Here is a 19,112-nt window from a genome sequence, read left to right on the forward strand (position 1 = left end):
TGAGAACCCGTAATCATTGTGAGTAAATCCTCCGCCATCTTGAGTAACTGTTTCTGTGACTTGGGAGCCGGTTCAGAAGAGGCCTGTGCTGAAGTCTTTGATTTAGAAGGAGTCTTTGCCTTTGTCTTTAGCTTTGCCTTTACTTGAAGCTGAGTAGGCCTGAAAACCCCTTCGGAAGCCGGTACCTGCACAGCGGCTCCGGACCCATCCGAAGGAGCATTGTCCGAAGGTCCTGCAACAGAGATATTTAAAGGCCTGGTTGGCTCCTCATGAGAGTCTGTTTCGGCCGTCGGTTCTGAAATGGCCGACGACAGGGGCTGCAAAAGCGCCTCACTGATGACGGCCGAACCTGAAGCTGGCTCCACATGTGCGCTATCATCAGATTTGGACCTCGGAGGCCTGTCTTTATCCTTGCGACGCTTGTGAACTCCGGTAGATGGAACCGTATCCGACGACATTTTGTAGTTAAAGCGCCTACCGAAGTAATGAAAAGCAAAATCGTACCTTCGCTTGATTGTACGCTGATTGAATCTAGCACAAAACCGACAACTAGCTACGTCGTGGTCAGGGCCTAAGCAAGGAATACAGTAAGAATGAAAATCCTTATCAGGTATTTGCTTCCCACATGAAATACAATTATTAACTTTTTCTGACATCGGAGTGGAGCAAGAAAAAAGTTTCCCCAACGGGGTATTTAGCTTTGAGTGGAGAAGAAAGTCTTCGGACCGAAGTATATAGAAAAATTCATCAGGAGTCAACCGACCGGCACTTGCGAACTGCTTTCACCGCACGGCAAGAAAGACTGGAGAAGATGGCGTCGGTTGTCAGCTTTATACTCCTGGCACTCTGACATCAGGGAGCAGAGTTGAACAACCGACTCCGGACCCAGACTTTGGGATTCTGGCTGACCGAGGGCTGCCTGTCGGCAGGGGAGAACCCTACAGTCATGACTGCAACAGTGAAACACGATGAACATCTGCAAACTAGGAGCAATCACTGAATCCCCAAATGATGTCAGTATACTCCAGGAGGGTCTCACCCAGACCAATGACTGGTGTATTAGTCACGGTCTCAAACTGAATGCAGAGAAATGCATCATCATTCCCTTCAGCAGAAACAGTGTTCCTTCACACCAAATGAACAACAACATACTAATACCCATGAAGTGGTAAGGGACTTGGGATCACAGGTTGACCATGCGTCTACCATTGTAAGGAAAGCTTACCACGTAGCTCATTTGATTAGTAATGGCATCACCTCGAGAGCAAAAGAGGTTATAACCCCCTATACTCAGCACTTATCCAGCCAATGGTTGAGTATAACACCCCATTTGGTATGTACAATACTAAGCACCTGCAACAATTACAGAGACCTCAGAGGTTTCTAACAAAGAAGATCAAGGGTCTCCAAGCATGTGCCTTACACGGACCGACTAAACTCCCTGTCACTATACTCCATATCATATAGACTTCTTAGGGCAAACTTAATGCCTGGCCTACACAGCAACCCAAGGCCCAAACCTAATGAACTTGCTGCATATCTGTAAATAAAATGGGTTTAGGGCTACCTTTTCCAAGAACTTAAACATGGTCTGTGACTTAAATAGGATTTACTGGAGGGACAGATTTATTTCCCAGCGACTGAGACATCTTTGGAATAGGCTGCCAATTCATGTGAAACAGAGCACCACTATGACACTGTTCAAGAGGAACCTGGACAAGTGGAGGGGACACCGTAAATTCTTACCGGAGATCGGGCCCACAACCCTCCTGCACATGGGCAGCCATCGCTAAATGCAATCTTGAGTATTGACTAGTACTTCTACGGTATTACATTAGGCTGAAATGGCTAGGCTTAAAATGACCTCTGGATCAGGATAGCCTAGTAATCTCCTATGATCCTTTGATCCTATAAGAATTGTACAGTTGGCTATTTCAGAACAAAACAGTTCTTTGAAATGATTCACTAACTTAGACATTTATCTTTCTTCTGAAATTATGTAATAATATAATTTTACGAATAGCAACTGTACTGTACTTTGTTCTGGCTTTTTAGGTACTTAAACCAGTTTTATCATTTTTAACATTTATCACATGCGCCATTTCTAACTGTTGCATCTCATTTCATAACTGCTTCTTAACATTTTATACAACATACACTCTTTTTCTCTAAGGACACAGATCCTTTCAGTTTTTTATACAATTATCCGTGCTTTTTGTTTGTCACTAACACCCAGACAATCTTTCTTGCACCCACTTGTCAATAAAGCCATCAAGTGTGGTTATCAGTAATCTATTCGGACTGTCTAAATATCATTCATTTATATCATGTTTCTAGTTCTTGTAATCAATAATATATATTCCCACTTTTGCTCCGTACTAGATCACTCATTAGGTCCTAGTAGCAGAAATTTACACAGCTGATCTTTACCAAAACAGCCTTAATTTCACAATCCTGAACTATGATACTCTGATTGGACCAGCCAGTGGAGCAAACAAATTAGCAAGCCTGTAACATTTATATTCCCGTAACACAGTATTCCAGAAGACAAGACATCCGACACTGATCTGTCCCTAGCTGATTCATTAATTACCTTCTTCAGGTTAACAAAGAGAGTAAAACTGCTCTGTGCGTCCTGTTCCCCATTATACAATCCTGCACTGTCCAGTTCCTTGCTAGTAAGTTTAGATCACCAACTAGAATAATAGTATCTACATTCAGTAACAACAGTTCTTCCCATAAGCTTGCATAAACTAGTTGGGAGACTGAGGGAATCTATATCCCAAAATAACACAGACAGTGGTCTTTATAATAATCATTTCTAAACATACTACTTCCTGTTGGAAGTATATTTCTCTCTGTTTACATGATATGCTGCTTACTACATACATTACCGTTTCATCACCTCTGTAGTTTCCTTCTCTATTACGACAGAATGATCTGAAACCTGCCAAGCCATACCCTATGCCATCATCTTTTAACCAAGACTCATTAGATTGCTACGTCTGAAAGTATGCAATTCTCCATAAATTTACATTCCATATGCTTACTTCTTAATCTTTTGACATATGCATATAACGCTGTTATGCTTCCATTTAAATACAATGTCTTGATGAATTTAAAAATAAAACCCATGAAGAAAATGTAGAAATCGCTTACCTCTTATTAGTATGGTATCAACAGTCTGAGATCTACTTCCTACCTTTAGCTTGAAAAAACGGTCAAGTGGGCTAGGAATTCAATGGCCTTCTACCTAGTTTCTTTTCCAGATTTATATTGATGTGACTGATTCTCTCATCTAAATGATATCTAAAGTATGGATACAGTAATAATCTACTTGGCATCAACCTTACGTTATGTTTTTTTCTAATGGCATGCAACCTTATCAAGTCTTTAACTATATGACAAGGCTCTGATCAGTCCTTAGGCTGTTTACGGCCCTTAAGCTGTTTACGGCTGCATGTGAAATGACTATGCAGACCTTCTCCTTATTCCTCGGATTCTTTCTATAGCAGTTTTTATATCACTTAGTTTTGTCACGGTCAAGAGACACAGTGATTCCATTTTCTCTATGAATGCAAGTGTCTAAACCTTTTAACAGGGAAATCTCATGGTCTATAAATTGTCTCATCTTAAAGCTGCCTCTTTTCCACTTACTGTTTCCTGCTCAGCTCATCAAAAGACTTCACTGTTTTGTCAGAAAATCACAAATTTTACCAGAGACAGATCAAAATTTTAAGACAAAATCAGGCCATCCCTGAAAATCAGTTGATGTGTACGCATACAATAACCCTGTCCTTCACAGTATCAGAGATCCGGGTGATCCGAGTTCAAATAGTCCTTCCCTGTTCTTAGAAGGTAATATAAGAAAAAAGCAATATATACAATAATGGATGTAACTGGTGATGATCCAGAGTTTAGAGGAATACGGTACCAAAATGCAAAAAGAAAACAAAAATGACTGATTTACACAAGGTGCAAACACTTTTTGCTGCTATATTCAAAATACACTGTAATGTAAATGGTGACCAAAATCTGCACGATAAATTCACATTTTACTAACTGACAGGAGAAACCTCAGCTTATTCAGTGGTGTGTGAAGAATAAAGTTTAAGATTCATACCTGGCATTCATGTCTGCTTTTTGTGAATCACATCTGGCCTGCAGCTGCATCATCTCCCGAACTTTGCCTCTGAGCTGCTCCTCCAGCTCTGCCAGCTGGACAGCCTGTTTCTCCACAGTCACTGCTGCACCTGTCTCACACATGCGCAGGTTGGTACTCAGGTTCATACATGCTGCATGGACTGAGCGGCTTGACTTTGAAAGGGCATTACGAAGTTCAGTCAGATCTCTGAAAAAAATTAAACATGTATGAATGTGTCTTAACAACACTCTAAAATATGTGACAATAAGATTCTATGTTGTTTGAAAAACTAATTTAACTATACATGCTTTTCAACCTGAGATACTGATGTACATTCTAAATAAACAAACACAATTTCAAGAATTCGTATGACTGTCTTTTTATGGAAAAGAAAATGTTATAAGCACCTGACTATTATTATTATTATTATTATTATTATTATTATTAACAAAAATGAATGTTTTAGAAATAAAGGGTAAGCTCTAATAAAATACATCCAGTAAGGTTTCGCTAGGAATTCTATCTGGGATACCCAAACATGGCTTGAACCTTCACATCAGAAAACTTCTGTAATACTACCTTGCAAGTATAAGGCCAACAAATGCATGCAACCGAAGCTCTTTGCACACCATAATTTGAGAAGTTTTGCAAAGAAATATAATGACGGACCATACTAGAATGGTGGTCACAAATGTTACTTAAATTTAACTGAAAAATAATTATGTTATTTGCAGCTTGTGAATACAACTCGTAATTTTACATCTATGGAGTTATTGTTTCATAACTGTTCAAGCAAAGGTATACACAGCCAAGAAGACGTGGTGGACAATGCAATGGCATTTTTGTAAGAACAGTAATGTCAAGGCATGAATTCATGAAGCAAAGGAGGATCTAATGTCTCCAGTGGAACCTTATTATTTCTGAACATCATACGAATACCTTTCAGCAAACTTCTCTGGCAGCTTCTTAACAATCTATACCTACAGAAGGCTCTTGGAAATGATGCCTTCCTGTAAGTAGCTGGAAGCAACTCCTAATTATACAACTTTCCTTTGATTCTTGGATAGGTTATTTTCAAAGACTTGACCATAGTAGATATAAGGTGCCTGTCTTAAAGTCAGTTATTTGGTTCAGGAACAGATCTGGGTATTTGAATGGCTGGGAAGGAACAAGACACCTATGTCACCCTTCTTAATAGAGGGAAGGATGTACTGAAAATCTGCTGCTCCCAGTACAATGGTCATTTCCAGTGGCATCAACACAACTCATGGGGTATAGCAAACATAGTAAGGAGTCTAGTAAAAATTGTGTGTGCTCATTGTGATGCCAGTAACATATTAGGAAATATAAATCAATGAAAACTGCCACCCAAAGCTTTGACATATATTCTGCACTGATGACAGTAAAGAGGAATGAGTACAATCCCAACGCTGAGTGACTGAAATAATGGTGACAATTTATTTATTTTTGTCCTGTGACAATATTCTGTACAGTCATTAAGCTGTCTACATCTACATGTACAAGGACTTTCCAAAGCAGTTTTATATCACTTACTTTTATCACAGTTATGAGACAGAGTGAGCCCATCTTTCCAACATTGCTCCTTTAACAACAAGCCTGTGGTGTGGGATGTAACCACCCTCTGATGAGCAGCCAGTCTCCCTTGAAGCCGGTGCCCCTCTATGGTTTCTGGACTCAACTAAGGATTCTGCCATGAGACTGATCACTGTAGGCATACACCCCACACTCTACCTGGGAAGAGAAGCCAGACAGCCAAATTATGGAGTTGGCAAAGGAGAAATGAAGTGATTTGGCTGTCTGGCTTCTCTTCCCAGGTACAGTGTGGGGTGTATGTCTACAGTAATCAGTCTCATGGCACACGTGTGGCCAATTTGGAGTGTTTAATCCATCTACTGCATGTGTTTGGAATGTGGGAGAAAACTGAAGCACCCGGAGGAAACCTACACAAACACAGGAAGGGCATGCATACTCCACACAGCCGAGAATCAAACTGGGGAACCTCTTGCTGTGAGGCAACAATGCTATCTGCTGTACCACTGTAATAGCAACTTATAAACTCCAAGGACTAAATTCGGATGGAGACTGGACTTTTGGTAGTTGAATGTGATCCCCTACGGATCTGCACAGCTGGGAGTTAAGGTATCCCTGGCCTTGATCAGGGATGCTATCATGGAGGTGGTTAGGATCCAATCTTCCAGTTAGTGAAAGACCTAGAACCCCTGCAACCTGAGCCCGACTGCTACCATTGCCCCCATCCCCCACCCCCCAGTCAGAAGTGCATAAATCTCCTGGACCGCCTCACAATCTTTATACAATGGTAGGCATCCTTGAGATCGACTGAATACATCCAGTCATCCTTCCTCAAAAGAGATGAAATGGAATGCACCATGACCATCCAGAACTTGGTCTGCTTTACAAACTGATTCAACTTGCCATTCAACTTGGAATTGGCCTTCTTTGAAACTAAACAAACCTTAAACAGACCTTGGATACTCACTGGTCTGGTGAGTACTCTTGGATGACTTGACTTCTTGACTTGCAAGGAGCTTTTGGATTTCAATGGCTGCTGCTCTTCTTTGATGGGGTGGAACACCTGGAAGACATTTGGAAGTTATACAGGGAACTTGCAAAAATGTAATTGAATACCCTCTGGATACAGCTCTTATCATTCATGTGTCTGATGTGATGGCTTCCTAAGCTTTTGAGTGTAGAGTCAATTGACCCCCAACTGCCTCCAGAGCAGGACAGTCAGGCAATCCTTCAGGGTCACTGGAAGGGTCTCCCTGAGTATCCTCTGTTGAAGCCCTGATTCTGCAGACTGCCCATGTCATGAGGACAATGTCCATTGATGTTGCTCCCCTGCCACACGGGGAACCCTCAGAAGGAGCCTCTTGCAAAGATTGCTGACATTTCCTAAAAAAAGAGAGCTTTTCCCCCTTCTGGTTCCAAGAAAAGGTGTGTTCGGGGGTAGCACAATGATCTCCAACAGTAGATAGCATCTTCTCTGTCTTGCTCACTCCTAGTCAAAGTGTCCTTAAATTTTGGCCCAAAATGAGAGGATCCAGCAAATAAGGTGCTAACAAGGGATTCTTTAAAATAGTCGGCAAAGTCATACAATCTCATCCAAGCAAGATGATACATAGTAATGTTAGTGCCAGATGCTTGGGATGTCCCATCAGTTATGTTGGAAAACAGATGCAAGGACACATTAGAAATGGTTTAAAGGGTATGCAGTTGAGTCTCCAGAGTCTTCTGAGCTTCTGAAGACTTCTGTGTCTTTAATGCTCTTGATAATTCTGACAGAATGTCCCACTGAAGCCTGGTCAAATGAGCTAAATAATTTAATTCCCTTAACACAATGGTGATGGAGGAGTAAGTGCACTTATTTAAGCAGTCCAACACGAGAAACTTTCTACTTGGGATGAACTGAGAAACTCTCTTCCAAAATGTCCTTTTTGGTGGCCGCCACCACCCCCACAATAGCATTCATGACAGGACCCTTACTCCAGTCTAACCTATCCTTGTTTGGGGAATCTTGCTGGGCTTTTTGGGGATCGTTACCACTGTATTGAGCTCCTTCCATGCTCTCTAGGACACCAGATCAATGTGCATCCAGAGAGGTAACCACCCAGGATGTGGATGGGCCTTCCCTGAAAGCCTTTAAAGACACAGACTCCTCTGGAGAAGGGGTTCCAGCAGTCCAGCCACCATGCTGGTGAAGGAGCCAAAAAAGGTGTCCATGTGGGGGGATTTGGAAACTGTTCTCCTTCCACAAGGTTGACGGCCTGAGTGACAGACTCCTCAGGTGAGTCGAGGTGCTTCTTCTTGCACCACCTCTTACAAGAAACTTCCCACCACTGAGGGGACATGGAATAGACTGGGGGCCCTAATGGGAGGGTAGCTTGGATTGGAGAGCAACACGGGCAGGCTGTTAAAGACCAAGCTGAGAAGTGATCATAAGCAAGAATGTTAAAGTAGGAGCACTGGTCATGGTAGACCATTCCCTTTCGTGACAGGAGAACATTATCTCCACAACATCAAAGGCAGAGGTGGGTCAACCAGACTAGGTAGCTCTATGGTCTGAAGACTCCATGGATGCACCAGAATCTGGATCTGTTCCACTGTCCTGACACAGAGACCAGGGATAAGCTATCAAGAGCAGAAGCCCTGTGTGGGAGGGATAACTCCAACACTAGGATTATCGAATCTGACCTGCAGACTCCTGTCTGAACCTGCCAGCCCAGAGGTCCACCTAGCTCCACCACTGCCAAGATCAAGGAGACCAAGGTCAGGATTGTAGTCAAAATCGGTCAAGGCCACTGGTTCCGATCTTAAAGAAATGGAAGGCGATCAGATCTGAAGACCTCAGATCTATATGCCCTGAGGGAGGAAACCAAGGTAACAGGAGTTGAAGCTCCAGGGCTAGAGCCTAGAGATGATGGAATGAGGCCTAACTCCATTTGCGCCTGTAGGAAGGACCGCATCAACTGGCCAGTTCTGCCATTTTCAAACTCCCAATGGACTGAGATGACTGAATCGAGGAGGTCACTGAAGGGGGCTTGGAAAATAGCCAACCATGCAATGGATCAAGCCTACTGGTCTGAGCCAGGGAAGCTCAGATCCAAGGTGGCAAGGGGGAGGACTTAGAAGAAAACTCCTGTGAAGTAGAAAGATAAAAGGAGGAGAAAGCCTGTCCCAAAGGAATTCCCTAACAAGGAAAGGGCTTAGTATACTAATGGTTGGGCAGATGTCTTGCTACAACCGGAGGTGTAGGGGATCAGCTCAGAGGTAGACGAGCCAAAGGAGACTGACTCCAAGGCAGCAGAACCGAAGGTTTGACTCCAAGACACAAGCTCGAAAGTTTCACAGCAGAAGCAACCAGGGGGGATCAAAGATCTTGTGACTTTTGGATTTGGCTGGCCAGAAACCGAAGCAAAACTCATGGATGACTGCTTACAGCTTTGGGGTGCTTAGTCTGTTTATGACCCAACATGTCACCTTTGCTAAAGGAGGTGGACAAAGAGTCCCCTGAAAGCAGAAGAGCCTTAAGAATGAATTTGGCTCTCCTCTTGTTGACCGCGCAAGAGTCAAAGCCTTTACAAATGGCACAGGGGGACTCCAGGTGAGCATTCCTGAGGCAGTAAACACAATGGTCATGAGCATCCTGGGAGGGAAGCTTATGACTGCAAGACACAGACTTCTTGAACCCTTTATCTATAACACCTACCTAACCTACTTAAAAACACAGCAAGGCACAACACAAGTCCTGGAAGGCAAGAAACACACTTACCCTAATCTACTCTACCTAACCTGCTATCTAACAACAGCCCTATAACTAAACTATACACACACTACAGTAATGATAAGAACCATAAAAGCAGGTAGTGAAGCACTTAAACCCTGTCCAAAAAGGATACAGAGAAGGAGTGAACAACTAAACTGTTGTCTAGAATGGCATCAAACTAGATCTGGGGTAGTTCTAGTGAAGTAGGGGGTTATGGATAGAGGAGGCGGAACTCACTGTGCTGAAGTCTTGGAAACTGGCCAGCATCAATCCAAGTCAGATGTGATAACCCACAGGTTGAACCCAGATGGAAAAGACAACATCAGATACATTTTTGAGGAGTGCAGTGCTTTGGCAGATTTTTAAAATTCCCTACAGAATACTCTGCCAGATAATGGGGGGTGATGTCTTAAGTGATGATAAGGATATTTAAACAACATCGAACTCTGCAAAAAAAAATCTTTAATGGCACATGACACTAAGAATGGTAAGGTATCAGTATCAGCGTAAAGTGACAGTGCCTAGCTATTTCTAGTGCCATGAGGTAGTGCATTAAGCCCTGAAGTTCCTCAAATAAAGAACCTTTTGCCAGATCAAAATAGTGGTTCTTCTTCCTATTTAATGCTTAAAAATATTCTGCCCATTTTTGAAGCAGACCTCAAGTTGCAGTGTTTCTAATATTACACAGACAGCTTTATGACCTATGTGCATGTTAACCCACGAACTGCAGTCTTTATTAGCATATACACAAATGAAAATACCAGTACTGTTGTAGGTGAACATTGTGGGATTACATATTATTTATTTATTTATTGGCATTTATTTACCACACCAAGCAGTGCCCTTTTTCAGTGGAGGCATGGGGGAAAGCTCCATTATACAAACATGGACACCATTTGCATTATTATATTATTCGCAATCAATTTTTATTCATTGGCAACAGTATGATTATTTAGACATCCTTGACACTGGTTACATCATTTACAGTTTTGATTAAAATAACAGTTAAAAGTTTGTATATGAACATTTTTTAACACAGGGAAGTATATGCAATGCAATATTATCAGTATGCATAGACTGTCAGATTTTACATAAGAATATTTGTTACTATAAAGACTAGTTCAAAATCTAGGACAGAAGAAAATAAGATAAAGAGTTAGGGCAGCCCAAAGGAAGGAGGCACAAGGAGATAAAGGAGATGAGATGATAGACGAGGGTACAGTTGTGATAACAGTACATTACGTTTTGCACAGCACAGAAGAAAGACATTAGTTCATACAGCTATATTAATACCAGTTTAACCAGGGGTGGTGCAGCTGCAGTGCTTTTTATCTATCAGTTGTTGCTTCAGGTGGCATTAAAAGTCTTTCAGGTTGCAGGGTATTCTTAAGGGGAGTGGAGTTGTATTCCAGCTATTAGCAATGCAGTGTGAATAGAATGAGTACCCTTCATTGTTGTTAGGTTTAGTTCTGGAAAGTAATGATATGTCAGTGGAGTGCAGAAGTCTCTTAGAAGTGTAAACTGGTAACAGCAAACAATGACTTGCTGCCATCCTTCTAATGAACTTTATATCCAGCCAGTAACTATATAAAAAACAGATAATTGGATGATCAGCCAAATTGTATTAAGACATTAGTGCCTGTTAGGACAGCAGCAGCCACAGTTTAAAAGTGGCAGTTGTGTGACCATAGAATGATGACTGCTATTCAGTCACAATGACTCTCACTAAGATGATCACTAACAGGCATGCACAGAAATGAGGGAACAAATTCTACAGTGTCAAAAGGTTTTTATCAGTTAAATTAAATACAGTAACTTGTAGTTTTAATGAATTGTATACAAGCAGCAAATTTCACAATTTACACAATTTATGATGGGTCGTCAGTCTCTTTAAATTAGCACCCAGAGACATGGCTTTGGAAGATGAAAGGCACCCATGAATCCAGCCAGTCAATTCAAACAAAAGACAAAAAGCAAACAGTAAAAATAGGTATGCATGTGTCTGCATCACTCCCTTTCTCTTACCTTTCCGACGCACTTTTCATCTCACAGAAATGTCGTCTGAACCCCACCACCTGCCTCCAAAGGGTCAACAAGCGACTATGTTCATTACTAAAGTAGGTGTTGAAGGACTAGAAGGAAAACATAATGCACTCAGTAGGTACAAAAGTAAAAACTATTTCTATTTAATCTGAACAGTAAATGTAGAACTCAAGCTTCAATATTTCAGCACTGTTGATGAGACTGAGACATGTTTCAGATATTTCTTTATATATATATAAGAAATTAAAGTCTCCATGGAGAATCCTCAGTATGGTTTCAATTAACTGATGCACACACCCTTAGTGCAGTCGGTTAGAGAAAAAAAATCAATGACTAAAAATGACATAAGAAGGGGTGGTGGTCTTCTTACTTCTTTGTTATCTGATATTTAACTGTTAGCCTAGAGGGCTTCATCTGTACTTTAAGTGCTAGCCACAAAGTTTGAGAATTCATTTTATGCTCAACTTCTGAGACTTGGTTGGCTACACTCACCTGCATTAGAAGCTGAAGTTAAGTACAAACTTGCAGTTTTAAAAGTACTGTGTTTCATTTTTTCTGTTACCTAATTGTGTTTCACTGAATATAGTGTGCTGTGTGTCTCTCTGCTACAAGAAGGGGTGGTGGTCTTCTCACTTCTTTGTTATCTGATATTTAACTGTTAGCCTAGAGGGCTTCCTCTGTACTTTAAGTGCTAGCCACAAAGATTGGGAATTCATTTTAAGCTCAACTTCTGAGACTTGGTTGGCTACAATCACCTGCATTAGAAGCTGACATTAAGTACAAACTTGCAGTTTTAAAAGTACTGTATTTCATTTTTTCTTTTACCTAAGTGTGTGTTTCACTGAATATAGTGTGCTGTGTGGCTCTCTGCTATAAGAGGGGTGGTGGTCTTCTCACTTCTTTGTTATCTGATATGTAACTATTAGCCTACAGGGCTTCCTCTCTACTTTAAGTGCTAGCAACAAAGTTTGAGAATTCATTTTATGCTCAACTTCTGAGAGACTTGGTTGGCTACAATCACCTGCATTAGAAGCTGAAGTTACGTACAAACTTGCAGTTTTAAAAGTACTGTATTTCATTTTTTCTGTTACCTAAGTGTGTTTCACTGAATATAGTGTGCTGTGTCTCTCTCTGCAGTTAGCTCCCCACTCACCCTCCTTGTTCTTGTTTTGGTGTTAGTGTTGGTGGCTCTGGAATTGCCCAATCCTCCTGTAAATCTGTATTTGAACACTCCTCTGGAGTCCATTTCATTTGCTCACTTAATGAAGCACAGTGAGATCATATTCTGAGTCTAGTGTTCACTCTACTTAATACAGAGAGAAGATTTGAGAAGGCCAACCCACTTAGTTTCTTCCTTCCTCTCTCCTTGCACTTTACTAACAAAAAAAATACACTTTATTCATCTGCTTTTACTGTACTTGTGTTTCCTCCTACTTTATTTTGCTTTTGCCTTTTCTTAAAAGTACTCCATTTTATTTATTCTGCTGCATTAATTACTGCTTGGTAGTAGCCTGATTAAATTGTAACTGTTATTCTAAGTCTTTTGGTTAAAGCACTTGGGCTTCATACCAGTTGTTTTACATTAAGAAGGTTTGTGGTCTGCACTGTTGTGGCAGGACAGGTAGCTTACATCCTTCTAAGCTGGGAATTGCTGATTGAAGGCTCAGTGTCTGCTATTCTAAAAGTGTATTAGTTCTGGTTTAAGCACTTGGGCTTCAGGCCAGTTTTTCTATATTAAGAAGGTTTGTGGTCTGCACTCTTGTGGGAGGAGAGGCTGGATTCTGCCCTTCTGAGCTGGGAATTTCTGGTCACAGGCTTATTGTGCCTGCTTATTTGAACAGTTTCTTTCTGAAATTGGTGTGCCTTGTTGCTGTAGCATAGACCAGATTCAGGGCCTGCTGAATCTAGCTTTGTTTGTATAACGTGAGCACTGATCCAGGCCATCGTTTTTTGAAGAAGGTTCCCCTGCACCCTAGTAGCAAGAGTGTGCAGTTAGAACTTGTCTGATTGAAAACTTCAGGAACATGGCTGAGTTCTGAGCTTTTTTCTGGTTAATTGGGTAACTTGTATAAATAAGTTTGTACATTTTCTATTGTTTTATATATATATATATCTATAATCTATAATAAGTATCCTTTTCTGTGCATTTAAAGTGTTTTTTTTTATTATATCTGTTTTATTTTCTGAAAAAAAAAATACTTGTTTCCCACCTTTCTCAGCTAGTATAGTCCAGTTTTCAGGTTAGTGCTGAATTCACGGCTGTGTTACAAATATCTGTGTTTGCCCATACCTTACTTGGATAGAAGGAAGTTTCTCTGTTCACCTATGAGAGAGGGGAGCTTTGAGCAGCATATCTGTCCCTGGTAGAGTGGTTTCAGCCCAGAAATTAGTTATTGGCCATTTTGGGCTAATTTCTATCTCTTTCATTTTCCTTCTATAAAAACCGCACTTGCATGGTTTTGCTCACCAGGCAGCGCCGGTTACGCAAGGTATAACTATTCCCGACTCCACAAAGTCTCCTCTTAAATTTTTCCCTTGGACCTAGATAAACTTTCAACCCAAGCACTCAAGCCATTCATTTCTCAGCCCGGCACTTGCTCAAAACTCATAGCAAGCACATATAAACTCTAGCACTAGACCCCCCCATACTGTACAGAAGAATAAGGCTCTCTATTCGACCTTGCCAGCCATTCAGTAAAACAGTTCACTGTACCTATCCAGGCATGTCCAAAAGGCAGTTTCAGGTATACTCGCCAGTCCAAGTGGTGAATCTGGGCATTTTGAGGCAATGTTACAACTGCCTCATGTACACAGACAACCCTCTCCTCTTACCACCAAACACTAATACATGCGAGAGATGCAATTATACAGCCAAACTGGAGGCCAAGCTCTCTCAACCCAAGAATGGATCAGACAGTCAAGAGGAGAAGGGAAATACTTGCATCACACCACCAGTCTCATATAGACCCATTAAACCAGCACCGGCAAAAAACACACTTAAATACATGAAAACATACTCGGAGACTCTAAATAACAATTTGCAAAAGCAACAGAGACCTCCAAAGCAGACATCCAAGCAACCTCCACCCCCACAACACAAACCATGAAACACATACTTCACAAAACCAGTGTGCCATGCAATCACAGCCCTTAAGGCAAAATAACATACCCAACATACTAGTAACAGGTGACTCTATAGTCAGGCACACTGACGTCCCACTCACTAGGGTGAATAAGGAGAAGGTTACTGTTAGCTGCCTGTCGGGTGCCAGGATCTGCCACATAACATGAGCACTCAGGTCACTCCAGAACAAGTACAAACACAACGCTGTCATTCTCCATGTTGGTGTGAATGACCTGAGCCATACCTCCCTGGACTACATGAAAAGAGACATGAAAGAGCTCTCTGATCACGTAGCCCAAACTGGTATGACCCTGACCCTGAATAGCATCTGCCCTCACCAAGAATGATACCTCGGTATAAAGAAAAAAATTATCAATTTCAACAATTGGCTACATTTCTGGTGTCATTCAAAGGGGATCCAGTGTCTGTCTGCCTGGGATGACATTCTCGACAAGCCACACTGCTTCGCTAGAGACAACTTGCACCTGTCACCCTTCGGCTTTCGAATACTGGCCAAGGCTCTTGCCACCGCCATAGTGCCTTTTTTAGGCAAGGCTCAAAAGACAAATCTACCACTGTAAATAGCACAAGTAACAAAAAACTGAGGGTAATGCTACTCAATGCCAGAAGTCTAAACCTCAAAATGCACACACTCATGGCACTCCTCAGTATGGAGAAAATCGATATATGTGCAGTAATAGAAACCTGGTTTAAGGCTCCAGAGAGCACCCCAGCACTACCAGGCTACAATTCATACCACACATTTCGGCCACAGAACCCGGACCGAAATACAAAAGGTGGGGGCGTATCCATATTCATCAAGGATACCCACACCTCCAGGTTAGTGGCACAGCATGATGCTTCAGAGATCATCCATGTGCAACTAACAATGGGCAAAACTGCAGTTCAAATTGTTGCTTGCTGCATATCACCCACCATGTCCCAGGACCCCCATTCCACGTTTCTGGAAATACTGGGAAACATAAAGGTCCTACCAAACACCGTAACATTGGGTGATTTCAATTACCCAAACATTAACTGGGAGAACTACTCAAATACTAACTCCCTTGCCCAACATTTCCTAGAATTTATACACTCAAACACTCTGGTTCAACTAGTCAACACTCCCAACAGAGGTGACAACATATTGGACCTGGTCATCACCAACATGAGCTACCGGTGTTCCACACCGGAGGTCAGCCTCTCACTGGTTAGATATGACCATAAACAAATCACTTTGGATATCCACATTCTGCCCTCACCCCCGGACAAGGAAACCACCATGACAAACTTTTCAAAAGCAAACTTCACGTTATGTAAGACCAAGGTGGAACGTTTCAAAGCCCCCATGCTAAAGGATAATGCTGTCTAAGCTGCAAAATCCTTTACTAATGTATTCTATGGGCACCTACAAGAATGCATGGATCGTGCTATCCCAAGCAAAACCAAGACTCACTCCTCCAAGAAAAGGAAACCAGACTGGTGGACCCCTGCCATAAACAAGCTATACAACAGAAGGAGGAAACTAGTACAGAAAAGAGTAAAATCCCAAGAAGGGAAGACATCCCTGATCAGTATCAGCAAGAAACTACGATCCCTCATAAAATCATCCAAGGAGAGCTTTGAAAGAAAAATTGCCAAGGACTCCAAAGATAACCACAAGGCATTCTTTAGCTATGTCAAGAATCTAAGTGGCAATGCTCAGATCTGCTCGGAGTTAGGGCAGAATGACACAAAATACACTGAACCGACTGATATTACCAACATCCTGGCAAACAGGTTCAGTGCAAATTTCACCCCCCTCTCACCCCCAAAAGGGCCCATAACTGTACCAGAAGACTGTAGAGCCCCTGAAATCACAGACACTCAGGTTAAAACAGCCCTCTCCAAAGCCAAAAACAAAGCATGAATGGGACCAGACGGTGTCCCAGGCTGCGTCCTACGCAAGCACAAAGACGAACTAACCCCTCATCTAAACACACTGTTCAAACTCAGCCTCTCCACAGGCTATGTACCCATAGAGTGGTGCAGAGCAACGGTTATTCCGCTCCACAAAGGTGGAGCCACAACAGACCCTGGGAACTATCACCCTATAAGCCTGACTAGCTTGGTCTGCAAGGCTATGGAGTGCATCATCATGGACCTCATTAACATAGACATTGGGAACCTCCAAACACTGGACCCTACCCAGTTTCGCTCTGTTAAGAGCAGATCCTGCCTCCTAAACCTGGTGGGCTTCTTTGAAACAGTTACCAAGGGTATAGATGAGGGAAAGGTGGTACACACAGCCAACCTAAACCTCACAAAGGCCTTTGACACCATTTCCCATTCTGGTATTATAGACAAGCTCACCAGCCTGAACATAAACCCCTATGTCACAAGATGAGTTGCCAACTGGCTCACAGACAGAACCCACATGGTGAGAGTTGCGGGAGCTAGGTCCGACTCTAAACCAGTTACAAGTGGCGTTCCCCCGGGCTCAGTCCTAGGACCCCTCCTGTTCGGCATATACTTCTCAGAGGTACAGGCAAGCACAGGAGGACTAAATGCCAAAAAGTGCGTAGTCATCCCCTTTGGAAAAAACAAAGTACCCACAAACTACCACATAGGTGGTAGTCCCCTAAATACGGAAGACGTAAAAAGCGATCTGGGGACCCAAGTATATAGTAATCTCTCCTTTGATAATCAGATTGCCAAAGTGGTTAGAAAATCCTTCTATGTGGCCCACCTAATCACAAAAGGGTTCACATCCAGATCAAAAGAGGTCATTGTGCCCCTCTTACTCATCACTCATCAGACCCATCATAGAGTACAACGCCCCATTTGAGATGTACCTTACAAGACACCTGCAATAGCTGGAAAGACAACAGAAGTACCTCACCAAGAGGATCACTGGCCTCAAACAGATGCCCTATGCAGCTCGAATGAAGAAACTTCAGCTGTACTCTGTTGCATACCGCCTACTCAGAGGTGATCTCTGCCTGACATACAAGGCCATGTCCAACCCAGAATTGATGGACATGCTCCACCAAAAGAAAACCTTATCCCCTCGAGCCACACGCTCTAGGGATCTAAACCTCACCACAACAATAAATAGGATGTGCTGGATGGATAGATTCCTGTCCTAGAGACTTCCCATGCTTTGGAACAAGATTCCAGTCTACATTAGACAGAGCTCCTCGCTAACGCTCTTCAAGAGAAACCTTGACGAGTGGATGGGAAACAGAAAATTTACTCCAGGGATCACTTCAGTGGCTCTGCTGGACAGAGGCACAGGGAACTAATCTAAGGGCCAGCGAAAGCCACACATTCTGGCTAGGCTTATAAATGCCTTCGGGCAGATAGCCTAGTACTTACCTATGAACCTATAAAATCCCTACATTAAAAAGTATAAACTACTCAACTTTAGTAATAGTTTAGGTAAGTAAGTGATTTACAATGTCATATTATCACTGAGGTGCAGGACTGCATAAGGTTATGATTGTCTTATGTAAAAATAGACAACTCTGAACAGTATGAATTCATCTCAATGTCTCTTTCTAATTATAATGTTCAAAATTCTTTTTTTTGGCTTCCACCATAGCTGTCTGCCATTCTGGTTTCAGTTGTGTCCCAAAGCCCTTCCTCAATTGTTTCCATTACTCCTCACAAACAAGATTATGGCCTCATCTTATTTCCTTAGAATTGGGGAAATTCTTAGTGTAAGCATTTGTGGTGGGGGAGGGTAGTGTGCTGACAGAAGACAAGGGTGTTTGGTATGGCATGATGCTGACAGCTGTGGGGACTTTTCCACATGCCTTACCCACTGCCTTGCCCAATGCCCCTTGTGCATAACATACACATATACCTCTGGATTAGTGTTACTGTTCTCTACCATTCACAACTAGTTGTTTTATTGAAATCCCACCTCTCCTCCTAGGGATAGGACAGCTAGGAAGAATGTCACTCGTCCCCATCTCTCCTGGCTGCCTTCCAGGAAACGAGCTGCATAACTAGACCCACCATTCTACTATTACACATAACTATTACATACAATACTTAACATTAAGTCCTAGAAGGTATTAAGCAGGTAATAGATGTACAACATCCAGCTACTCGACCAAGGATTTTCAAGCGTCACTGCATACCTACCACCACTCACTGCACTAGTTTAGTCACACTGCCTATATAGCATAAGGGGAAGTCAGCTGAAACCTCTTTTGCCCTTACATTCTAGAGGCCTCAAACAGAAGATCTGAAAGCATTATACAGCTTAAGTATAAAAAAACAGCAGGTAGGCTTCAAAAACCTATGCCATGACAATCCTTCCCCAAGGGGATGGACACAGGACACCATGACATTATGGCCTTTGCAATAAGCTGACTCAAAACTTAAAATTCTGTCTCTAATAACATGTTTGCCCTTTCCATCTTCCAGTTATTTTGATTAATCTCAGACTTTCTACATAATACGGCCTAGTGTACTTGATCATAGGAACTTACTTGAAACTAAGGAAC

At 42.1% G+C, this 19,112-nt stretch overlaps 1 protein-coding gene across 1 annotated transcript in view; it reads right to left on the bottom strand.

Annotated features, from left to right (window-relative positions):
• The window catches only part of CROCC (ciliary rootlet coiled-coil, rootletin), a 2,018,646-nt gene that overhangs the window by 1,370,680 nt on the left and 628,854 nt on the right, over positions 1 to 19,112 (bottom strand). The window contains exons 7-8 of the mRNA XM_044061829.1: positions 11,475 to 11,581; positions 4,124 to 4,351 (exon numbers count right to left, since the gene is read on the bottom strand). Coding sequence (XP_043917764.1) covers positions 4,124 to 4,351; positions 11,475 to 11,581 — 335 coding nt within the window. The remainder of the gene's footprint in view (positions 1 to 4,123; positions 4,352 to 11,474; positions 11,582 to 19,112) is intronic.

This window comes from Protopterus annectens, chromosome 2.part0 (genome assembly GCF_019279795.1).
Source record: "Protopterus annectens isolate FY-2018-M chromosome 2.part0, PAN1.0, whole genome shotgun sequence".
In the NCBI taxonomy this organism is placed as follows: Eukaryota; Metazoa; Chordata; order Ceratodontiformes; family Protopteridae; genus Protopterus; species Protopterus annectens.